This window comes from Phascolarctos cinereus, unplaced genomic scaffold (genome assembly GCF_003287225.1).
Source record: "Phascolarctos cinereus isolate Bilbo 61053 unplaced genomic scaffold, phaCin_HiC Scaffold_8;HRSCAF=390, whole genome shotgun sequence".
NCBI classification, from domain to species: domain Eukaryota; kingdom Metazoa; phylum Chordata; class Mammalia; order Diprotodontia; family Phascolarctidae; genus Phascolarctos; species Phascolarctos cinereus.
This window is the reverse complement of record NW_027556291.1, coordinates 5,279,546-5,304,985: the sequence shown is the minus strand read 5'-3', so window position 1 is coordinate 5,304,985 and position 25,440 is coordinate 5,279,546. Positions and strand designations below refer to the sequence as shown.

Genomic DNA, 25,440 nt, shown 5'->3' with positions numbered 1-25,440 from the left:
TCCCCCCAGGGTTGTTGTGAGGCTCCAATGAGATAATCATTGTGAAGGGCTTAGCACAAGGTGCTACATCAGTGTTAGCTGCTGTTGTTGCTGTGTTTTCCTACTATTCACCATTGCTATTTACAATGCTGTTTACCAGTTACTGTGCCATTTACACACTGAAAAAAGGTCTATTGATTCCCATGCTTATTTTTTTAACATAAATAAACACTGTACTTTGTGTTTATATGTTCTTTTTTCCAGTGCCCCAGTTAGGAGGAGGAGTAAGTTAGGTTCCTCTTTCTTCCCTAATGTATTTCTTTTCCTCTTCCTTTCCTTTCCTCTCTTAAACTGAACAAAACAGTACAAAACTCTCCCCAGTCCTTCATTCTGTCCTCTGCACTTTCTGGAAGACTTTGGGGTTTTGAAGGAACAAAGGTTTTTTCCCCCATTAGGAAATCATCATATAATCATCATATAATACCTTCAGATTGCTCTCATCCTTCAATTTCTAGGTTCCTCTTGTCTCCTGAATTTGCATTTCAAAAATTCTATACCCAGCTCTGGTTTTCTCAACCGAAATGGTTGTAACTCCTCTATTTGTATTAAAGGTCCATTTGTCTCCCTGTAGAATTATAAGCACTTTTGCAGGGTAAGCTCATCTTGGTTGAGGGGGAGGGGTAATCTTTTGGAGGAGGAGTATTTGCTCTTAAGTACTGCATAATCCTGATTGTTCTTCCTTAATATTTGGTCTCCTTTTTCTTTCTGGCTGCTTGCAATATTTTTACTTTGACTTAGCAACTCTGGGTTTGGGCTATGACATTTTGAGGTGAGCTCAATTTGCGGTGACAAGTGGGTCTGTTTTCTCTTGGCCCGTGGGCTCTATGAGTTCTGGCCAGCTTTCTTTTCAGATTTCTTGAGATTGTTTTGTTTGGGAAAGGTTTTCAGGAAGTCTGGGGATTTTTTCATTCACTCTCCTTTTGTTTCCCATTCAGTTGTTTTCTAGAGTCCCTATCTTACTTACTCTTCCAATTTTTCAGTCCTTTATGAAAGTGAGAGAGGAAGCTGAGGCATCTAGTATCTTTTTTTTTTCCCCAAGGAGTTTGGTTGAGGAGAAGACTGATCTAAGGCTATTGCTTGCAATAGGTAGGGTCTGCTGAGGGGGACTAGAACATGTTTGTAAACAGCACGGAAGAAACAGGTAGTGTCCTTTCCCCTCAAATGGGCAAAAATAGGGATCAGTTTGCAACTACCGCTCCCCCTGTCAAAAATAACTCCCATCTCTACAATGCTTTAAGGTTTAAAGGTTTTCCCCTCGACTATCCTGTGAGATACAAGTTTAACCACCAGGGGGCGGTGCTGAGCAAGCAGCTGGCCCTGTCCAGCAGTAAGGCACGAGTTTAGCACATGCTTATCCCCAAAGAGGATGGTCCTTCAGAGTAACCAGGGAATGGCCACCTCTCTCTGCTGGCCCCTAAGATTTATCCAAAGTGGATTTATCCAGTCAGACTCAAGCTCGACCCCTACCTACTATAAACACCACCTTTCAGTGGAGTTGAATCATACGGGAATGGTACAATATACAGAGTAGGTAGATAGTGCTAGAGTGCACAGAGGCCAGGCCTGGAGTCAGGAAGACCTGAGGTCAACTCCAGCCCCAAATACTCACTAGCTATGTGACCCTGGACAAGTCACTTCACCCTGTTTGTCTCAGTTTCCTGATATGTAAAATGAGCTGGAGAAGGAAATAGCAAACCACTCCAGCATCTTTCCCAAGAAAACCCCAAATGGGGTTACAAAGAATCAGACATGACTAAAAAATGACTGAACAACAACATGACATAATATCCTTAAATTGTGATCTTATGAAAGGAATAAAATACCATAGTCAGCATGATTTAGGAGTTTGCAAATACTTTTCAGCTCAAACCTTTTTGGTCTGAAGAAGGTAGGCCAAAAACAACACAGTTCAGGTGCTCAGATTCAAACCTCCCAACCACCTGTGTTAAGCAGAGAGGGAGAGCGGTTGGCCACTTGGCAAGGCCATCCAGCTGCATGCTGGAGGATGTCCCTCACCACTCTGATGCCGGTTAGTACAAGGAGTATGGGGGAGGGGTCATCTCTGCTCTCCTACACTCCATTAAGCCTAGTGGTGACCTAGTGGTCACCCCTTGGAGACATTTGTAGGATCTAGCCCACACTTTTTCACTTCTCCATGAGGGGCTTGTAGATCTGCTGGGAGCCCAGGCCCCTGGCCTGCTTCAGTATAGCAAGAAAAACTTGGAACCTGAGTGTCCCCCATCTTCCTGAGGAAGAACCATGTTTCTTGGGTCCCCCAATGAGCTGTGATACTTCGTGGCTCCCCTGTGCATCTACTGCGCAAACTTGTGGCCTATTCCCACTGTTCCAGGCACCAGCAGTTCAGCATATGGAACCAAGTACTGGACTGGGAGCCCCCAAAACTTGTGTTCAAAGCCCTTCTCAGTCACCTGCCAGGGCAAGTAAATCACTTAATCTCTCTGTAACTAAATGTCCTGCTGCAGTGAGGAGACCCGGAGGTACAGTTGGGGAGAATGCTAGCTTTCTAGTCGAGGAAGTGAGTTTGAATCCTGACTCTGCCACCTGGGTGACCTTGGGCATTACTTCAGTTCCCCAAGCTTCTGTTTCCTCCTCTATAAAACAAAGGATTGGAGGGAGCTCGAGGCCACAGTGAAGGGCTGCAGGCAGAAGCAGCATGATCCCTTGGGAAAGAAGGTTTGCCTTGGAGGCGACCTCTGTGCTCTATTCAGTGAAGGCTGGGAGCTGCCAGCACTTGAGAGCAGTAACCTTGGGCAAGCCAGTTAATTTTTTCTGAACCTCAGTTTTCTGAACTGACCCCACAGCATTATTGGGATGCAATAGCCTTTGAGGGCTCTAGAAATGTTGGCGATTATCATGGCTCCTTTCCTGTCTGCACAGAGATCTGTTCTGGGCTCCTCAGGAAACCTGGAGAGAGTACCATTCAAACAGAGCTCCCCCCAAGGAGCAGAGTTTGCTATGTTGGTAGTTTCCAAGGAGTCACCACTAGGCTTAATGGAGTGTAGGAGAGCAGAGATGACCCCTCCCCCATGCTCCTCGTACTAACCGGCATCAGAGTGGTGAGGGACATCCTCCAGCATGCAGTTAAGTTAAGTAATTTGCTCGTGGTCACAGAGCTAACATGTGTTAGAAGCAGGACTTCTGAGTGTAAGATGGCCAACCCCATTCTGCCTCTTACTTGCTGGATTGATAAGCATTACTGGATGATGAAGCTCTCAGGCCTGACCCCACCCTGCTTCTGTAACCTTATCTCCCACTACTTCCCTGCACAGGCCTCAGACTCACCCATCTCTGCTGCCCCCATCCCCTAGACAGCACTTCTGCTCCACGGGTCGAGAGTGGGAAAAGTTTAAGATGTCCTGCCCTAGAAGATCCTCCCTCTTTCCCCACTTTGTGCCTCTAAATACTATGCCTCTTTGTGTCAGAGTGGAAAGAGCTCTGACTTTGGAGTCCAAGGCCCCAGCCTCAGTTTCTACCTTTGCCATTTATGAGCTGAATGACCCTGGGTGAGTCAGCCTCTCCAGGCATTTCAAACGAGAGATTTGGACTAGCCCCTCGGGAGCCCCGAGTTCTGATGTCTCTGATCCTGATGCCCATCCTTCAAGGAAGCTTGGCATGCTGACCCTCCATGGCAGCTCGAGCCTACCTTGAGTGTTCCCTTCTGGAAACGTCCGCTCTCCCCTGGCACATCCGCTGCCTGAGGTGGTCGGCTGAGGGCTTCACTCGCAGCGGGGGTGGGTGGCGCTAGCCAGGCAGACAAGGAGCTCCCCTCCCACCCAGGGTCTCAGGAAGCACCTGTTGATTCAAACAGCCTGGACAGCCTGGTGCAGGAGGCACAGAAGAACAATTGAAGGCAGCTGCTCATTTAGGACAGGCTGGTGAGGATCTCGGAGATAATAGCCCTTGTTGAGCTAGAATGAAGTCTGAGCATTGGCAACCTGGCTGCTGAGGAAAAGGGAAAGTGGTTTTTTGGGTGCATGGGTGGGTGGGTGGGTGAGTGTGTGGAGGGTGGTTCTTTCCTGTGGGGGCTGTCCGTTACCAAACAGTATCCTCAGGGCCCAGGGGGGGTACCACAAAACAGCAGGACTTGTGCCAAAGGCCTAGGCAGGGTACAGGGACCCATGGAGAGCTGAGGCATTGCAGAGGGAAAAGAGAAGTGAGCTGCTGCAGGCAGGTCCTTAGCAGGCTTCTGTCCAGAGCGGGCCTTGGCTAACCACAGGTGGTGAGGACTGACCCAGGCTTGAGCTGAGCTCCTCAGGGAAGCCCCCTCTGTTTTCCCCTCCCAGATCCCATCCTGCGGCCCTTCCCCGACTGGCCTGCCCTCCCTGTTCTCTCTTCACCCAGCCTCGAGTGGTGGCATTTCTTGCCTCCAGACTTCTGAGGTTTACTAGACTAATTAGTTCTCTGACTAATCCCGAGCAACTTAAGGTCTGCTGAGGAGTAAATGTGCCATTTCGTCCCCCACCCCCATCCATGAGGTAACAACAGGAGGGGAATGAGGAAAAATGCAGGACCCCTAGTAGGGCCAGCTAGGGGGAGACTTGGGACCCACAAGCCTTTGGCTGAATCCTAGACTCTGTAAGCTGGAAGGGGGGTCCAAGGCAGGCTCTGCCTGGCCTCGGATCCCCATGGATTCCCCAGGACTTTCCCTCGCCCATGTTTCATGGTCCCCTTCTGGGAGGAGGAACCCACCAGCTCCTGAGGCAGCTCGTTCTGCTTGGGGACACCTGCCACCAGGACAAAACTGACTCCTGTGCCATTGTTCCACCTGAAAAAGTCAAACCTTGGGAGCCAGGCACTGTGCTGGCCACTGAAGATACAGAGGCTGCCCTCCAGGAGCTTACATTCTACTGGCGGACATAATACTCGCATAAATAGGTGTATTTTATATGTATATATATATATATTATATTATATATATATATTTATTTATTTATTTATGTGAGTGTATATATATATATAATACTCACATAAATAGGCCACATTCCAAGTGGATCCGAGAGAATCATCCAGGGGATGGCACTAGTAGCTGGGAGCAGGAAGTGGTCCTCCAGGGGAATCTTGAAGGAAGTTAGAGGTTCTAATAGGCAAAAGTAAGGAAGAATAGCATTCCAGGGATGGGGGATAGTTCGAAGACACAGAGACAGGTGATGTGAAAGGAACACCAAGTACAGGCCAATATGGCTGGATGGTAGACTTCATGAAGGCAGAGGAGGTTGGGGGGGGTGATGCGTAAGAAGAGTGAAAAGGTAAGAAAGAGCTAGGTTCTAAAGATGTTTAAATGCCAACAGGGAACCAACTGGAGTTGAGTAAATGGGGCTGGAGGTTATGTAGTCAGACCTGTCCTTTATAAAAATCACTTTGACAACTGAACAGACAATGGATTGGAATGGGAAGAGACTGGAGTCAGGGAGACCAGTTAGGAGGCCATTGCAGTAGTCCAGGTGAGAGGCAATTTGAGGGCCTGCATCATGATGGTGGAGAGAAGAGCGGATGGAGGTGGGTGAGAAATGTTATAGAAGAAGAAACGAGATTTGGATATTTCACCTTAGCCCCTGAAAAACAGAACTCGGAACTTCTGAGGGACCACCAAGGGTAGTAGAGTCACCCATTGCCAAAGTGGGAGTGGCATCGAGGCAGATTTTGCCTTCCTGGCAATCATAAGTGCCTCCAGTAGACTAGGCTGCCATGGGAGGTGGTAGGCCACCCTTCACTCAAGGTCATCAAAAAAAGAGTGTTTCAGGGTGCTGCAGAAAGGATCTGGGATCAGGAACAGGTCGGATAAGCTGCCTCAGAGGTTGCACCCCAGGCTTGTCATGCCTTCTCCTGCCCAGATCTGTGCCCCTTATTTTATGTTGTCTATTCTTTGGTCTACTCTGCTTGCCTCTTTTTAAGGTAGGGCCATGCTTCATACTCCCAGTAGAAGTGGCCTAGCTGCTTGGGAGCCGAGAGACCAGCTGTTCGTCTTCATAGCCCTTCCTACATCCCCTTTCCTTCAAGAGCACAGCTGCACCGACTCAAGGAAGATTTAAGATCTGGTCCTGTTAGTGTGTCTCTACTCCTGGTTTCCCATTTTCAGAGGCCCTCTTCCCACCCTGTCCTCACCCCTTCACACATACATACACCCTGTGTCACTCTCCCATATGATCCCATGCATTCCCATGAATGCAAAATGTTTGTACTCAGGGGCCCCCAGAAATAGCTGTGGCATACATACAGATGAAGTGGGAAGAGACCACACCCATCAATATCATTGGCTGGCCTGCTGTTGATTGACAGTTCAATCATCCAGTGTCAGGAAGCACAGGAACCCTGGAAGGAGTTGGGTATGGCTTCCTACCTCTCCCCACCCCCAGCCGGCTGTTTCAACTTAAGAAGAAGGTCTCAGGCTGCAGTCTGAGCATGCCCAGTGGGGCAACTGCTCTGGAAGGCCTCTAGATACCCATGCATCGTTAGGCTGCAGCTAATGGGGCTTCCTCACCATGGGGCTCTTCCCTCCAGTAAACAGCTCTGCTTACGTGTGCTACACCGTGTGCGCAGGCCCGTGTACACACACACACACACACACACACACACACACACACACACACACTTCTAAGCATATGAACATGGGCTTTGGGAAACAAGAGGCAGCCCCCAATCTGTTGGTGCTCCCTCCATGGGGGAGACTCCTCTTTGAGGAACCCTGCTCTGTTGCCTGCTGGGACCTGGGTGATCATCTGATTTTGTTGCTGTAACTTCTGCTTCTGAGGCATTATTGGGACCAGCTGTGGACTAATACCAGCACCTGAATGTAGGAGACACATCTTGGCAGACTGTGCTAGACTGTGAACAAGCAGGAATATGGATGGGGAAGGCATGGTGAGGCAGCAGTTTATCTGAAAAAAGTTCTGGGGGTATTGGTGGACCACAAGCTTGACGAGGTGATAATCCCTCTGTACTTTGGGTGCATGCACTGGTTAGACCACATCTGGTGGATCGTGTTCAGTTCTGGGTGCCGTGATATAAGAACATTGACAAGTTGGAGGGTGACCAGAGGAAGATGACCAGAATGCTAAAGGGCCTTGTGTTTGTGCCATATGAGGTTCTTTTGAGGGAATTGAGAATGTTTACCCTGAAGAAGAGGTTTGTTGTTCTTTTCTTTGTTTTTAGATTTTGAAGAACTGGCATGTGGAAGAGGGATTAGCCTGATTCTGTTGGGCCCTAGAGAGCAGAACCTGGAGTAGTGAGGGGGGCCATGTTCACTTTGATGCTGGGAAAACTTAACAATTCCACTGTCCCCGAGTGGCCCAGGATGTCCTGGCAGGAGAGTAGGGAAGGCACCCTTGTTGGGAACATTGGCCAAGGGAGTCTGGTCAGCTTCACATTAGACTAGGTAGCTGCTGGGCTGCCTTCCAGCATGGAGATGCCATGGCTCTGTAACGTCGCTTCTGAGCTCACAAACATTGTTATCTTAGCTACCAGGCAGCGATCCAAATGACCTTTATTCATACGCTCAAGGCAACTTCATTATAGCAGAATGCTCACAGTCTAGCACTGCTTCTGGCGGGAGAAACAGCAAAGATATCAACCTTCTTCCCCCTTCCCCCAGTCCTGTCAGAATCCCAATCTACTGCCAAACCAGGACCAAGGCAAGAAAAGATGGATGCTGCCAGTTTAAATACTGGCCCCAGGGACTTGGCCAGGACCAGGATAAATGGGCAGTAAAATGAATAGCAGACCCAGGAGGGGCAGACAGCTCCCAAGATGTCTCCCACATTCAGATGGAAGGGGAGGGAGAAGGAGAGGAAGAGAGAGACAAACAGAAATAATCGACTGTCCGCCTGGCACTGTGCCAAGTGCTTTACACTTCTTATCTCATTCAATCCTCGCAACAACCCTGCAAAATAGGTGCTGTTATTCTCCCCATTTTACAGTTAAGTGACTTGCCCAGGGTCACACAGTTGGGATGTGTCTGAGGCTGAATTTGAATTCTGATCTTCCTGACCCCAGGCCCAGGCCTCTATTCACTGTGCTGCCAAACTGCTTCAAGAGGGGGCGGAGCCAAGATGGTGGAGTAAAAGCAGTGACTTGCTTGAGCTCTCTCCTAAACCCCTCCAAATGCCTCTAAAAATGGCTATAAACAAATTCTAAAGCAAACTGCTTCAAGAGTTAGTGGCTTTCAGGACTCAGTCTGGTGGGGGATGTTAGTAGCCATGCTAGAGGACTGGAATGGTCACTCATCTCAGAGGGGAAGCAGGAATGTAATAAGCCTGTGTTTCTTAGCCCAAGGTCAGGGCTTTAAAGTTGAAAACAATTTGGTCAATCCTCTCATTTTACATAGGAGAAAACTGAGGCCCAGAGAGAGGAAAGACTTGTCCAAGCAGAGCAAATTAGTGCCAAAGCTAGGACTAAAACTCAGGCCTTCTACTGACTCTCATTTTGATGTTCTCAGCCAAAATGGCCACTTTCACATATGGAACTCTCTTCACCTCAGGATCAAAGGGGCTGAGAGCTGGAAAGGACCTTAAGAAACTATTTATCTAAAAGATGCAGAAATGGAGACCCAGAGACTAGGAAAGACTTGCCCAAGGTCAAAGAGAAGGTCAATGCCAAAGCAAGGACTAAAACCCAGGCCTTCTGTAGCCAGATCCAGTGGCCTTGCCAGAAAATTGGGCAAATTCCCCATTTCTTCCACCTTAGTGAGGCTTGGATGGATATGTAGCTAGACTCTTCAAGATCTTATTCTTTACCAAGATGAGAGGAGGGCGAATGTGGGCTGACTATGTGTTGGGATGATGTGAAGAGATGGAGAGGGCAGAGGGAAAGCCATGGGGGTGGAGTGGGGAGAACAAGATGCAGACATTTTTAGTACCATGGACAGCAGCAGTGGAATTCCCTTCTTCCTAGAGCCATTCTCTTGAAATTAACTGAAAGAAAGGGTTGGTTCAGTTCAGCTTAGTTGTTGGGCAGAGTGGGACAGTTTCCTGGGCTTAAAACTAAGGAGAGGAGTGATTGTTTCAACTGCCTGGTGGCTGGCCGGGAGCTAATGTGCGTGGGAAGCAGGATCTAGGCACAATCGCAGTTCAATGGTTGACACTGCAGTCTCCAATTGAGCCACTTGCTAGGAAGTAGCAGCTGGAGGATCCCCCGTGAAGTCAATGAGTCTTTAATTATTAATCACTGACATTTTGTAGACTGCCTTTAAATAAAATCTCACTGAGTCTCCTATAGGCTATTATAATTTTGGCCCCACACATTTTCCACCCCTCTTTGTCATTTGTCTAGACTAGGGAGGCTATGGAATAGAAGGCAGACTGCAAGGGAGCTGAATTCAGTGACTTCCGCCCAAAGAGCTTTCCAAATCCCACTGGAAACCAAGGGAGAAGCTGGCTAGAGGGCACGCCACCAGCACTGGCTTGTTCCTGCCCTGGAGTGTGCTTTTTCTCAGCGTGTGTCTTTTGGAGGGCAGTCTTGCTGCCCAGTAGCTGATTGGTGTCCACAAGGAATGTCTGAGGAATGACTTAGGAGGAATGACAGCAAAGGAGAAAATGAGAACCTCTCACTTTCCCCTCCCAGTCAGTCTCCTGTATGGGCTGTGTCCCTGTTTATCAGGCCCCTGCAGCCTCTGACTGCCAGGATCCCACCTGAGAAAGTTAAGAAGCACTCTGACAGTGATGGCAAGGATTGAAGTCTTCACTGACCCAGCAACAGTGGCCATGACCAAGCCCTTTGTTTCACACGGAGACTTGAGTCCTCCAACAGCTTCTAATCGAACCCAATCCACAAGACTATGCCCAGGGACAAGGGGAAGAGCCCACAGTAGAGGACACTGAGCTAAACAGAGAGGAGGATTACTGAAATGGCTCTTCCTCCTGTCACCATGGTCATCAGATTGGCAAGATGGGGCTAGTCTAGGGAAGTCTCAGGTATCTTGGGTTTTGGTCAGCCTTACTGCATGCAATGGCAAAGGGAAAACAGGGAGCAGGGCCCTCCTTGGGTCACTGGCAACAGATTCTGCTTTCCTGGCCCACAGTTCACTCACTCTGCCTTTTACCTTACGGGCACATACCCCCAAATGAAGGCAAAACCAGGCCAAGGCCCTCCAGAACCAGCTTCCATTCCACTCCTCCATTTTCATGCTATAGTGAACAGTCAGGAAAAATGCCAAGGGAGAAATTTGAACATGGTGCCTTTTTATTGTTGTGGTGGTTAATAGAAATAGAATTACTTGTGGAGAAAACTCAATCCTCTAGCTGGGCCTATAAAGCCATTCTTTTTGTTTGTTTTTTGTTTGTTTTTTGGTGAGGCAATGGGGTTAAGTGACTTGCCCAGGGTCACACAGCTAGTATATGTCAAGTATCTGAGGCCAGATTTAAACTCAGGTCCTCCTGACTCCAGGGCTGGTGATCTATCCACTGCACCACCTAGCTGCCCCCTACAAAGTCATTCTTGATGCAAAACAGGCCGAGAAGTCCTAGACACACAATCCTAGTCTGGAGACTATTGGGGCGGGGAGGGGGAGGTGGAGAGAGCCTCCCATGGTATCTTTGACACCTAACTTTGCCTCTTCTCTTTTCAGTTTGTTGCTCAGCCAAACTGCCAGCAGCTGCTGGCCACACTGTGGTATGATGGTTTCCCAGGCTGGCGGCGTAGACACTGGGGAGTCAAGATGTTGACCTGCATCACCATTGGCCTTCTATTCCCCATGCTGTCTATAGCCTACTTGGTTGCCCCCAGGAGCAACCTTGGACTCTTCATCAAAAAACCATTTATCAAGTTTATCTGCCACACGGCCTCCTACCTGACCTTCCTCTTCATGCTGCTCCTGGCGTCCCAGCACATAGTCAGGACAGACCTGCATGTGCAGGGGCCACCACCCACTGTGGTGGAGTGGATGATACTGCCTTGGGTTCTAGGTAAGTCACTGAGAGATCAGGTTACCCAACAGCTCCTTCCAGCCAAGACCTTCATTGACCTGGGCTCCACATTCCAGCCTCCCAGCATAGCCATGCCAGGAGGGAGCTGACAGGCTCCTACTGACCAAGCTCAGCAGGAAGTTGAAGAAACTGTTTATCCGCAAGAAGAGAAGATTGGGGGCTAAGAGTGGTGAGCAAGGGATGGACGTGCTAGCTGTCCTCGAGTATTCAAACACTTGTCGTATGGAAAGGGGATTGTTCTGGGCTCCCCAAGGCAGAAGTAGGAGCATAGCGAGGAGTGAAGGCAGGACTGCAGAGACAGATTTAGGCTGGATGGCAATCAGAGCTGTCTCAATGGGCTCAAACCTCCTTTCAGGAATATTGTGGAGGGAATCATGTTCAAGGATAGGTTAGAGTAAATGGCCACAGAAGTCCCTTCCAGGTCCGAGATTCTGTGTGTGAAGCTCAGCAAAGGGCCTGCCGCCCCACCCCTGCTGAAAGGGAAGGCTGGCTATCATCACTTTGATGTGTGACTGGGCAGTTAAGCTGGAATCCTAGCATCAGTAACCTGGCCGACTTTCAGCAGCTTCCTTCACACTCAGAAGCAAATTACCACAAGTTGTTTAGTAGCCCACCAGAGAGTATGCACCCCCACAAATGGGCTCAAGTGCTAATGGTGGAATTTCTGGCATCATTCAATGGGGAGAGGAGGCCTAGTGGTCTCTTTGCCACCTCAGAAATTCCATTAATTGGGTGATTGCTCTTCCTAGGCTGTCCTGGCCCATCCCCTGCCCCTTGTAAGAGAATCCCACCATCTCTAGTGGGGCTCCAAGGGTAGCCATCAATGGGTTTGTCACTCATGGAGGTTATATGAAGTCCACAGCCTGCCTGCCATCAACTGAATGGAGCTTGTGAGCCTGGTTCTAGAGCCCCAAGGGAGTTCTCAAACTTTTCATAAATCACCAACTTCATTTGCCTCTCCCGTCATCCTCTTGTGAAGACTTTGCTTGGTTGCTGCTTTAGAAATAATATCTTTTTCCACCTTTCCCTCAGGTTTCATTTGGGGAGAAATTAAGGAGATGTGGGATGGTGGCTTCAATGAGTACATCCATGACTGGTGGAACCTGATGGATTTTGCCATGAACTCACTCTATCTGGCAACAATCTCACTGAAAATTGTTGCCTACGTCAAGGTATCTTGTCATCTCTGTCTCTTAACAAATGTGTCAGGCAAGGTGGCTTTGAATTCTTCCATTTTAAGCCTTAGCACTTGGGGAGGAGGGCAAGTTAGGGAGGGGGTGAGTTGGGGAGGGGAGAGGCAGGATCTGGGTCTCAGAGAAAATGTATCAACAGCCTCTTAAGCCCCAGCTTTCAGCTCCCCATCAGGGAAATTCAGTCCAATTAATGATTCACCTACTATGTGCTCAGCACTGGGGACAGAAAAACAAAACCCAAACACTCCCTGCCTTCCAAGAGTTTACATTGTGCTGGGCTGTAGCCAGCTGCTTGGGCAGCAGTGAATGGGCTAAGGAAGTCTGCCATGAATTCCTATATTTGGGTGGCCAATCATGAGGTCATCCAGGGCAGCCACCCTCTCACCCCGCTCCACCTCGATTTCTCTAACAACAAATTCTGGGAGCCAGATTCTATAGGACATAGCCTCAGTTGTCTCCTTCCCTTTGGGTGAGGAAACAGGGCCTGGTGGGCCACATATGATTTGTAAAATGGGGTTGACAATAAGATATTATCTTTAGAGGCCTTTGTAAACTTTTGATAGCTGTGTGTCAGGTGGTGGTGGTGGTGATACCACCATCACCTTCTGTAGAGGGAATATTGGCCAGCATTTGATTGTTAGATAGCACAGATGGCATAAATGACAGAGGCTGAGAGGCAGCATGGTGTAGGGGACAGAGGTAGAAAGAGCTGGGTTCAAATCCCACCTCTGACACCTAAGAGCTGAGCGACTCTAAACAAATCATATCACCTCTTGAGGTCTCTCATGCAGTCCAACAAGCATGAGGCCCTGGGCAAACATGAAAGTCCTTATTGCCCCAACTCAGCAGTGCAGCCACTCATGGATGAAGAAATCCCTCAAAGCAGGAAACATGGCTGACAACTGACAAATATTTTGGCCTTAGGAAGGACTTTCCCAGAAGCCCCAGGGTGAACTGAAGCAAGGGATCAAGTGACCTCACACCCAGAATTTTGATCTTCCAGGGGTGATGCATGACCTCACTGGACTCAGAGAGCCTCCCTTAGCAAATTCCCTGGAAGCCAGGGAATTTGTTTCCCTCCCTGCTGGCACAGTTTAGCTTCCCCTCCATCCCCCCAGAGCCATCTCCCTAAATCCTTTCTCTTCCTCTCCCCCTAGAGCTATCCCAACCCCACCATACCTTCATCCTTGCATTTTTCCCATACTCTGCTGACTGTTGAGATTCCTGAACTTTTTCTAGCCAGAGCTTGCCTCTTTCTGCCTGGCTTTCTCCTGCTCTTTGCATATCATTTGTGGGGAATAAAAGATTCAATGTCACCAAAGAACGTGGCTGAATATGAATGGAAGTCAGGGTACAAAGCTCCAGTGGCCCATCCTAGTTACAGCTCTTGGATACACACACTCATAAGATTTGTCAAAGGTTTGTCACTTAACCCCTTCATTTTCCTCTCTGAGTGGCCATTCCCTTATGCCCACAGCCTTGACGTGTTTTTGAGTTTGCAGCATAGACCTAGAAGGATCTGATTGGAAGAGCTGGCAGGCTGAGTTACCTGGCTCTCAGTACTTCTCCATCCTGACATAGAATGCATTTCACTATGAGGCCAGTTGTGTGGAGGCCAGTGAGCTAAGAGGGAGGCAGGGCAGAGGTCACAGAATCCAAGAATTCCAGAGTCAGTTTGCACTTTGGACAAGTCTCTTGGCAGGCTTTTCCTGCTGTTCAGCCTTCAGCCCGTCACTCCTGGCTCTCCCCTCTGGGGTCAATCCCTGTTCCACATGACAAATCCTTGGAAGTGACTGTCATGCCCTCCCTGAGTCTTAGCTTCCCCCATGGCCTGAACTGGAGACCAGGCCCTTCCCCCCCTTTTGGCCTCCAATCATCAATGACCTTTCTGAACAAACTGTGATTCCTACATCTGTCATTTGCTAAGCCTCAGCTACTTCTTCTATCAAACAGGAGTAATGCTCATAGCACTGCTTGAGCCAGCTAAGCACCTGTTGCGTGCTGTGATGGAGCCTGGGGGTGCAAAGATCAGAAAAAAGCTGGGCCCTGCCCTCCCGGAGCCTTTAGGGTACTCAGAGTTGGCACACGAGTGTGTGGCAAATGGCTAAACCCTCTAGGAAGTTGCTCCTGTTGCTATCATTCTCGGTTTGGCCTTGGGCAGGTTCCTGCCCTCTGGGCTCATGTCCTCCTCTGTAAAGTCAGCATGGTCTCCCTGGTACAGCTGTCATGGCCCCAGTGAACACTTGGCCACATTGTCCCAACTCCCAGGCTCTGATCAGAGGGTGAGCGTAAAAGGCAGCTCCCTCTGTGCTTGGGACCACAAGGCACAGGGGAAGAGGAAGCAGCTGCCCAGATGCAACTGAGGAAGGGCATCGTGTATGGTCTGTCCTCTGCAACTGGGATGTTTCAGATTTGGGAAGGGCTTAAAGGCAGCACCCACCCCAGAATGCCTCTTTCCATCAAGGTGATCAGCTGGGCCCCAGATTTCTGCAACAGTTTTGTTCTTCCCCTTTGTTGTGTCCTGGACTCCCTTGGACGGCGGTCTGGTGAAGCCTACAGACCCCTTCTTAGCATCATTTGCTTAAATGCAGAAAATACAGAGGATGATAGCAGAGACCAATTCTCTGTGATCACAATATGAAAACAAGTTCATGGACCCTAGGCTCAGCATCCTGCCCAGTCTAGAGACTCCAAAAGGCTCCGAAGAGCATGATACTTAATGAAATCTGAAAAGTGGAGGGGGCAGGCATTAGCTGTCTTCAGTGGGGGCACACAGCAGCTAAAGCCAGACCTAAATCACCAATGGCTGGCATTCCTATGGTGTTCCAAAGGTCATGATGAAAAGTAGGGCCACAGTAATGGCAGGGGTCAGGGCAGGCCCGTGACGGCCTTCATCAGTGTGGGTAATTCCATGTGTGGGGACTCCCTGCACTGATGTTGTTTGGCAATCCATTGTAGAGTCTGAGAGAGTTGCCTGGAATGCTGGGGTTGTGGGGAGGGTAATCAATTTGTAGCTAGAAGGGACCTTAGCATTCGTCAAGCCAAGTGAGGCCCAGGAAAGTTCCAGAGAAAGGGCTGGGGCTGGAGCGCATCCTGGCCTTCTGACTCCCTGTCCAGATTCCTTCCATTGGGCCATACTCCTTCTCTGAGAAATGAAGTGACTTGCCCACAGTCACACTCTCAGGGAGTGGCAGGGGTAGAATTCACACCTAGACTGGACTCAGTAGTGTCATCATTCTATCCCAGAATAATCAAGATGACATTTCTAAAGCACTTTCGGCTTTATAAAGTGTTTTCCTTACAATACTCTTGGAAGTTAGGAAATGCAAATACTGTTGCCCCCATTTTACAGATGAGAAAACTGAGAGCCAGAGAGAAAGGACTTGGCTGAGGTCATGTAGGTAGTGAGCACTGGAGCCAGCTTGTTTCAAGCTAGAAGGAACCTTAGAGATCATCTAATTCTAACACCCACACTCATTTACAGATAAGGAAATTGAGGCCCAAAGAGAAGTGACTTGCCCAAGGGCACACAGGGAGTAAATAGCAGAATGAGGATTTGAACTCATCTCCTCACTTCCAAGCCCAGCGTTCTTTCCATACTGCCTCTAATAACACCTCCCTATGATACTTTGAGGTTGGCCAAGAGCTTTCCCACCAGAATCTTGTTAGGGGGGTAGCAAAAGTGTTGCTACCTCCATTTTCCAGATAAGGCAGTTGGAGTACTGAGGCCGAACCCAGGCAGAGCTGTGCCATGGACGCACAGAGCATGCATACTCTACCATTGATAAAGCCCTTCCATTCCAGGAGGTTGGCCCTGGGGAGAGGATTAGTGAGGGCCTCCTTGGTTGAAGTGGTGGAAAGAGTGTCTGTGGCATTGACTGTTGGGGCATTACTGTGTACATGGTTGCCTGGTTTATGCACGGGCATTAGTGTTGGGGAGGAGAGTGGGATGGCCACACAAATGCTCACTGTCTGCCTTTATTATTTCTTTCAGTACAATGGTTCTCGTCCCAGGGAGGAATGGGAAATGTGGCACCCAACCCTGATTGCAGAAGCCCTCTTTGCAATCTCCAACATTTTAAGTTCCTTGCGCCTCATATCCCTGTTCACAGCCAACTCCCACCTAGGGCCTTTGCAGATCTCCTTGGGGCGCATGTTGCTTGACATCCTCAAATTCCTCTTTATCTACTGCCTGGTCCTGCTGGCTTTTGCCAATGGACTGAACCAGCTTTACTTTTATTATGAGACCAGAGCCTCTGATGAGCCTGATAACTGCAAGGGGATCCGCTGTGAGAAACAGAACAACGCCTTCTCCACGTAAGAGCACCAGGCCCTTGGCCCTGCCTCTCTCCCTTTCCTGTCCTCTTTCCTTAGCCTTTTCCTCTTGGCCCTGGGGGGAGCTTCAAGATGACTCCTGGTCAACCATCTGTTTGCTACTGCTTCAAGAAAATGGAGCCCTAAGGATCAGGGCCAGAGTTGTGGGGAAGCTGAGGGGGGTTGGAACAGAAAGGGCTGGAGGCAGAGTGCCAGAGTCCATGGCTGAAGCCAAAGGGCTGGATGGACAGAAGAACTATATGGACAAGCCAGTCAATATTGGAAGCAAGTGGACCTTTTATTTGGCCCAGTGAAGGGAAGGACATCCAGTGAGCTCCTGGCACCTCTGAATTACAGCTTGAGCTAATACCTCTAAAGTATGATAGGAGAGGGATGCCACCAGGGATCCTCAGCAAAGGAGAGTCCTTAGTGGCCTAGGACTTGTAGGGCATTCAAGGTTGCCCCAAGACCAGGGCAGCTTGGTCTCTTGACAGTCACAGCAGCTCAGGCACTTGACAGGGTGAACGGACCCTCTTGAAAGTAGGTCTCCCTGGTTTACCATCCCTGAAGTCACAGGCAAAGGATATGGCAATCAGCCAGGAAATTGGATATTTCTAGCTTAGAATAGAAAATTCTAGCTTTCAGAGGTCCAGAAAAACCAGAACATTTTTCAGACTACAAGGAGTCTCTCTGTTTCTCTGTTTCTGTCTGTCTGTGTCTGTCTCTCTCTGTCTGGCTGGCTCTTTCCCTCTCTGTCTCTATCTCTCTGTCTGTCTCTTGCCCCTCCTTTCTGTCTTTCCCTCTTTGCTCCATCTGTGTGTGTGTGTCTCTCTCTCCCTCCTCTCTGTCTGTCTCTCCCTCTCTCACTTTCTCTCTCTGTCTCTCTCATCTCCTACTCCATCTCTCTGTCTCTCTCTCTCTCTCTCTCTCTGCTGGAAAGCCAGATCTAGACATGTTAGTCATTTCCTTTGTCTTTGAAGGCAATGAATGGACTGCTGGGGCTGGATTATTTCTATGACTCAGAAAGGCAGCCCACTGAGTGAAATTGCAGCCAAGGCTGTCCTGCTTCTTTGAACAGGTCTCTAGCAGAGCCAACTTCCCCATTCAGAGCTTAACCAATAGATGGAGTGGGGTGACCCAAGCCCAGTGCCTTTACCCCATAGAAAAGGGAGAATATAGCCCAGGAATGAGTGTGCTGAGAGCCCTTAGAATGGAATGGCCATTGGTCTCCTTTAGGAGTTAGCTGTGCAAGTCAAAGGGAAGGCCCCAGAAGAGGGGTGGTAGCTGAGAGTGCTCCCTCCCTGAGCCTCCCAACCCTGCTAGGGAAAGGGAGAGGCAGAGCCTCTGTCAACCAGGCCCCTTACTATATCTGACACTCCAGGTTTGGCATCCATGGCACACCCAGTCCCTCTACTGCTCTCAGGGCCTAGTGGCCAGAGCACACCCAGACCTTTTGCTAATCTCGCTGTACTTTGCTGGTCAGCCTCTGCTCATAGGAAGCTCTGCCTTCCTGGACCCCTCCAGCTGCCAGGACAGTTGCAGTTTCTCTGTACTCCAGTTTGACAAATGCTATTTCAGGCAAGCAATGAGAAAAGAATCCCAAGTCAAGTCAGCAAAGTAGACAGAATGCTAAGTCCAAGCATGATCCTATATCCCAGCAGGCACTGGTCCCTTCCTGAGGCCTAGGGATCTTCATGAACCACCCCGGAGGAGGAAGACCAGTGTGGGAAAGCATAAAGGGTACCCCTCAGCTCTTTAACCAAGACAAGTCAATCATTTACATACATATCCCCGAGGGATTGGGGCTGATGGGATGTAAGGACCTTGGAGAGATCCTTAGCAGGTAGCAGAGTTTAGCAGAGGTGACTTTGGAAGCAGAGACCTGAGTTGGAACCCTGAATCGGCTGGGTACTCAGTGTGTGATGGTGGGAAAGTCACCTTGCCTCAGTTTTCCTCATGTGTGAGGTAAGTTCCTTGAAATCTGAGATTGTTTCAATTTTCTGTATTTGTATCCAATGGACAAAGGACTCTCTCTGATCACTCACTCACAGTGACTGGTGCACAGTACACGCATAATAGATGCTTTTTGACTGACTAATGAAGTGAGTGGACTGCATGACCTTGGGGGCCCCTTCCAGCTCTAAATCTGAGAGGGCAAATTACTCACTGAAGATCACACAGCACATTAGGTGACTTGGGGACGTGAATATCTATGTATAAGGTTGGACAAAGCCAGGTCTTCTGACTCCAAGCAGTGGACCCCACTCTTTGAATTCAATCAGGTGCAAGGCACAGGAAAAACAAAGACCAAAATGAAAACCCCTGCCCTCAAGGCACTTACAGCCTACCAGGGAGAAAACAAAGAGATCACAGATAAGGAAGTAGAAAATATAAGCAAAATCATTGAATGGGAGATAGCTGGGGGAATGAGGACTGGCCTCTTATAGGAAGGAACTTCTCTTTAGCCAGGGTTGCACTGTCTTCATTTGCCATCTCCTCTTCATGTGAATTGGGCCCAGTGGTTATCTGGGGAAGGTCCTCTTGGGGTTCTGCCAACCCTGGTACCATCTTGCCTCCAGCCCAGCCCTTTTAAGCTGCAGGACAGCCTTGGCTCTAGGAACCAAAGGCATAGACCAAATAGGATTACAAGAAAGGGAGCAAAGCTTGTGTTAACCCCCTGGCCTCTGAACAGCGGCCTCAAGTAAGTCTGTTGGTGCTAGGCACTGCTGTCCACAATCCTCCCCACAGTGGCTGTGGGGTCACATCTCCTCCCCTCAGCTTGGGCTCCCCCAAAGTACTTGGGTGGGGGTTCAAACCCCAGGAAGTGCCATTTGTTCCCATCAAGGCATTAGCTGGCAGGGGGCACGTGAATGGGAGGCTAGCCCCCTGCCTAAGTACCCTTTTATGCAGCCCACACTTAGGAAGTTTATTCACTGTTTAAGGGGAGCTTGGCTCAGTGATTTGTAACAGCCCTGACACTGGCTGCCATTGTGTGCCCATCACATGCCCAGCAGGACAACTGACAACAATGGGCACCTGTCACACAGGAAATTACAGCTGGGGGCCTGAGAGCAGGAGCTGCTGCCACCCAGTACCAGCGCCTGGCCAAGTGAGAGGCCCCTCTCCTTGGCTTGGCCTCAATTAATTAAATTAATTATTTGGGGTGCACAAAAGTTTGAATGTGATTGCCTTCCCCCTCCTGTGCTCCACCCCTCTGCATTTTTAATCCATCTCCTGACTGTGTTACTAAGCAGTGGCTGCAGAAAAGGCCTTGGTTTGGTGGCAAGTAAATAGAGAAAGGATCAAGAGCTAGTCTGATCCCTTCCTTTTTCCAAAGGAAGAGCCTGAGGCCCAGAGACCGGGATTTGAATCCGGGTCCCTCACTCCAAGTGTGACACTCCTCTCCATACTTAGCCTTGCTCATTTCCTAACATTTCCTTAGTGCTTTTGAGTTGGTTTAATGCCAACCCTTAGGGCTTCCTGTTTTCACTGCAGCAGCTCCTAACAAACTGCCAAGCTGTCCTCCCACCTCTCCTTGGGCATCTCCAGCAACGGCACCAACCTCATTACTTCTTAAGGCCGCCCATTCCACTCCTAGACAGCTCCCATTGCTGGGAAGTTTGGCTGACATTATCTAAGTATGAAGTGACCTAGGAGGAGGGCTCACACACAGCTGGCAGCCTGGCATGGAAAACCGAGTTCAAATCTGCCCTCTGCCACTTAGTCCCTGTGTGACCCTCTGGCTCTCAGTCTCCTCCAAGGGCCCTTCTAGTTCTAAATCTCTGACCCTCCTAAGTTTGCCCTCGAGGCCCTTCACCAGCTGGTTGCCCTCATCTGGAGACTCTCCATCTTATCAAAATCCTCCTGTTTTCCTTGATCTCTCTGATCTCAGTGGCAGTGATAAGTTCTGCCAGTTCTCTCTGAAAGTATCAAGGGCAGTGAAGACATTTTGTTATTAGACCTCCCTAGTTCTGAACAGTGCGTGGCATGGTACAGTGAAAAGAGCACTGAATTTGGAGTTGGGATGTGGATTCAAATCCTGCTCGTCACTCAATATCTCTGTGACCTTGGGTAAGACACTTCCCTTCCCTAGACATCAGTTTCCTCATTTGTAAAATGAGGGGGGCTGACCAAATGACCTCTAAGGCCTCTTGAATCCTAGCTGCCTGATCCTATCTCTTCTTAGCTATCCTGTACCTGATCATTGAGAACAGGCTTTGGAAGGCACCCCCTCCAATCCTTCTGATGTCATCTTCAAGCTCTGACATCTCCCTGTGGAGGCCTCTCAGCCTTGTGGAGAGCCACCATGGCCCTGAGGTCTGGAGGCCAGAATGGAACATTCTCTGTCCCTGCTCTCGGCACTTTTCCTATCAGCCACTAGGTATCTGATACAGCCCAGTTTTTTCCCATGTGCCAGATTTACCCTGAGAGATGGTCTAGTCGAACCTATAACTGAAGGAAAATGCTAGCCTCCTTTCAAAGACCTGTGGGGGACAAGAGCCCACCATCTCCAAAGGCAGCCCATTCCACTTTGGAGTGGGAGACTTTCCTGACACCCAGCCTCAATTGGGCTTTTTGCAATTTCTACCCATTACTTTTGGTTCTGCCCTCAGGGTCAAGAAAAACAAGTTTAATCCCTCTTCCACAGCTAGGGAATTGAGGGCGTCTAGGGTGCACCATAGTATGGAGTGTTGGGCCTGGAGTCAGGAAGATCTGAGTTCAAATCCAGCCCAGAAACTACCTAGCCATCTGACCCTGAGCAAGTCACTTCACCTCTGCCTCAGTTTCCTCATCTGTAAAATGGGAAAAATAAGAGCACCTACTCTCAGGGTCACTGTAAGGATCAAGTGAGATAATATATGTAAAGTACTTAGCATAGGTTGCCTGGCACATAGTAAGCACTATACAAATGTTAGCTAATAGAGCCATTATTATTGCACATGACAGTCTTTTAAATCCTGTGGAGCAAATGGCCACTGAGCTGGTGCTCCAGAGACTAACAATCTGCTTCCTGTGTCTGCCCCTCTCCCCTTGCTGTCTAGTGCCTTAAACTCCACCAAATCAATGCTCCTAGGAACCCTAGGAAGAACCCCTTGGGTAGGGGCAGTGAGGTGGTGCAGTGGATAGAGCTCTGCCTTGGAGTCAGGAGGACCTGAGTTCAAATGTGACCTCAGACACTTGACACTTACTAGCTGTGTGACCCTGGCAAGTCACTTAACCCCGACTGCCTCACCAAAAAAACCCTTAGGTCAGTCACATATCAAAGAGCTTTATCAGACCCTTCCCTGAAAGACTGGATGGGCCCCGAGACAGTCCACGCGGGGAGTCCTGCGTGTAGGACTGCTCGGACAGAGAGGAGAGAACCAGCAGCAGTGGTAAGGCTAAGTTGGGCTCCATGTCAGGAATGTCAGGAAAAACTTCCTATCCCACAGAACATTCCAAAAGAGAAATGAATGGGCTGCTGAGGCAGCACATGGGGTGGGAGGGAAGGGGGTCTTCCTCACTGGAAAGCATTGGGCAAAGGCTGTCCCTCATTCTAGCTGCGGAGCTCAAGAAGGGCCACAGGGGGCTGGCGGCAGTGCTGAAAACCCCCACCAAGCGAGCAGTGACAGTGCTGGTGTCACTGGTTTGCGCCCACTGGCTCAGCTGCAGTTTGCAAGCCTCCTCGAGTGCCATGCCCTAGATAGAACAGCCCCCTGCTGAGAGGAAGGCAAGGAGGAGCTGAGATTCAGCAGAGGCCAAGCTATAGCCGTGACAGCCATGCAATCATCACAAACCTAGGAGGAGCGCAGGTCCAAAGGCCTTTGTTTTCCTCTTAAGCCAGACCCTGAATCAGGCTACTTCTTCTTCTCTAAGGCGTGGCCTTCCTATCTACCTTGGCCTCGGCTTCCCCCATTCCTGCACCTGGAGTGACTCTCTCTACATCTGCTGTGGTCCTCCTATCCATCCTTGTTTTGGGCCATGAGACCGATGCCAGCACAAAGTTGGCTCTTCCCACACTGAACAGCTTCTAGCTTGAACTGCAGTTACTGTCCTATGCCTGAGCCAAAGAGGGGAGGGCACGCCAAACCGGAAGAAAAGCAGGAGCAGAGGTGTGGCAGGGGCAATGAAAAGATGCTATCTGTGGGAAACAGAGGGTTTGGGATGAGGGGAGACTCAATGCAATGAGGAAAGCCCTCTGAGGCCTAGAATGACCAGCTCCCCTTCCCCATGTGTGTGTGGGGGGAGGAGCAAAGCAAACATCCTTAAGAGTCAAAGTAGCTCAAGCTTGTCAATCCTTCAATCATTCACCAAGCATTTATTAATCATCTACTGTGTGCCAGGCACTGCAGATACAAGTCCAAAGGATGAAACAATCCCTGCTCTCAAGGAATTTACATTCTAATCAGGAAGGCAACCAGGCCATATCCAAGTATGTAGAGTCTGCCCAACATAGTGTGATCAATACAAGTCTGCCCAAAGGAGTTTGGGGGGAAGGTGCTGGCAGGTGACAGCAAGCAGGCAGGTGCAGTGGAGAATTTATAATGACAGGAACACAATCCGAGGTACACGATTTATTAGCAAAACGGGCGTAACACACAGGTCGATGGACTCCCCAAACAGTTCCAAAGGCCCTGAATACAGAGTGAGACAGATTTTTTTGTGTTAAAAATAATCAAATATGACCAATTAATTAAAACAACAGGATACAAAATTAGATAATCTGATTTCTAATTGGAGGGAAGATTAAGGGGTTTTCAAGTTGGGAGGGGGGAAGAGTGAGTTTCAGTCGAGTTGGGAAGGGGTGGGGAGGTTTTGATTTTAAGGTCTTTCTTTTCGCAGAGTGGAGTCAGGAAAGGCTTCATCTAGAGGGTCAGGCTTGAGCTGCATCTTATAGAAAGAGAGGTGGTCTTTGAGGCAGAGGGAGGAAAAGAGGGAATGCATTCCAGGCCCGGAGAATGACCAGCTCAGAGGGAATGGACCAGCTCCTCCCTAGGAGGAATGGCATTAGACTGTGCCCCACCTCTTCCCCCCCCCTTTTCCTAAGGAGGCCTAAGAGAATAGATAACAATGCTCTCTGTGTCCTTCAGGCTTTTTGAGACTCTGCAATCGCTTTTCTGGTCAGTGTTTGGACTTCTGAATCTCTATGTCACCAATGTCAAAGCTAGGCATGAGTTCACTGAATTTGTGGGCGCAACTATGTTCGGGACGTATAACGTCATCTCCTTGGTGGTACTGCTGAACATGCTCATTGCAATGATGAACAACTCCTACCAGCTCATCGCCGTGAGTATACTGCCCAAGCCTCACACTGTATCACACCTAAAAATGCCTCTGGTGGCCTGCTTGATAGCAGCCATCATCATGGGCAGTGTCTAGCACTAACAAGGCCTACAGCCAGCGGCCTGTCACATTGGTGCCTAGGGCTGGAATGGGGGTGAGCCACCTTCTCCTCTGTCTGCCTGATTGCTGAGGGAGGTAACAGCAGTGAAGAAATTGCTACTGACAGCCCTTTGATCACCAAGACGGGCAGTGCTGTGCAATGGGGCTGGGGCTGCACTTGACAATAGAGGACTTGGACTGACTCGGCTCAGCCACTTCTTACCTGGGTGAGCTCAGCCCAGTCCAGGCCTTCTCCACCTCGGTTTCCTTGTCTGCAACATGACAGAGTTGGTCTAGATGCCTCTCAGATCCCTTCCGGCTCTAAACCTACTGCAGTCGGGCAAATCCGATTAGGCCAGGCTTTGTCCCGTCATTTTAGCTGGGAAATGGCCTGGTGAGGTCTCTGGCTCCTCTCTCCCTAGACTCATCCAGGCTTGTGGGAAGCTCTGAGTCTAAGGCTGAGGGAGGCTTCCCACATTAAAAGCTTATCTCTATAGGGCTGGGTGGCCCTTATGTCCTCATAGCTTGTAAGTCTGTCTCTGCTGGGGCTCACAGCTAGCTAACATGCTCGTGCTCAGCACCGGCCAAGACCCCACTCGAGGCTGTTGCACCTCCACAGACTGTACTTCAGGTCTGGCCACTCACCTCATTTGAATCCAGCCAACTACACGATTTTGCCATCTTTTCCCCAATAATGCTGACAGGATTTGTTACTTTGCTAACATTCAAATTAGCTATATGGAGTTCAGTGGGCAAGTCTGAGGAGGTGCTCTGTCCAAGGCAGACAGCTTGGTTCTCTGTTCTCTGCTGTCTCAGCAGCCACCACGGATGTCCTCTTCTTCCTCTGGCCCTGCACACACCACAGTCAGCATGACCCCTCCTTGTCCTGGGAGGACAAGCTGCTGCTTCCTCCTAGAGGGGCCAGCTCCCTCCTCCTTGGAAGGAGCTCCCTTCCACTGCTGAGCCTAAAGTGTTCAGCGGTCTCGTCAGCCGCTTTCCTTTCCTCTTCCACAGCACGGCTGACTCCCCGACCTGAGCCACGTCAGGAATCCCATCTGCCACCTCTCATCCCTTTCCTCCTCTGCTCTCATGTTGAAACCCTTCTTTTTAAACTTTGTCTGCTGAGCGGGAGAGCAGCCAGCACTCTGAGCAGACATTGTGGGCATTTGGCCAGCACTCTGTCCCCTGCACCATCCAGCTGCCCTTTAAGATATGGCCCTCTCACACACACACATTCAGTAACTTCCAGGATCAATACAAGCTCCTCTGTTTGGCACTGAAAGGTTTTCGTAAGCTGACTTCATCTCACCTTCCCCTTCTCCTCACCCTTGACTCCCCTCCACTCCCAGTCTTTGTCTTAGTTCCCTTGGCTTCCTTCAAGTCTCACCTTTCCTGGTCTCCCGATGACCTTCCATCTGCTCTGGCCACATCTTGGATGTGCCTAGTTATTACTACTCGAATGTGACCTCTCTGAGGGCAGGGGCCTCGTTTTTGCCTTTCACTGTATCTCCAGCCTGGCACATGGTAAACCCTTCACAAATATGTTCTGACTGACTGATTAGCAAGTGACCCAACAGACTGCTAGATTTAGGAAA

The 25,440-nt window shown here is 49.5% G+C and overlaps 1 protein-coding gene across 1 annotated transcript in view; it reads left to right on the top strand.

Moving 5' to 3' along the window:
* TRPC5 (transient receptor potential cation channel subfamily C member 5) overlaps positions 1–25,440 on the top strand; it is a 73,338-nt gene that overhangs the window by 25,145 nt on the left and 22,753 nt on the right. Inside the window, exons 3-6 of the mRNA XM_078147824.1 lie at positions 10,619–10,955; positions 12,009–12,148; positions 16,164–16,486; positions 23,554–23,749. Coding sequence (XP_078003950.1) covers positions 10,619–10,955; positions 12,009–12,148; positions 16,164–16,486; positions 23,554–23,749 — 996 coding nt within the window. The remainder of the gene's footprint in view (positions 1–10,618; positions 10,956–12,008; positions 12,149–16,163; positions 16,487–23,553; positions 23,750–25,440) is intronic.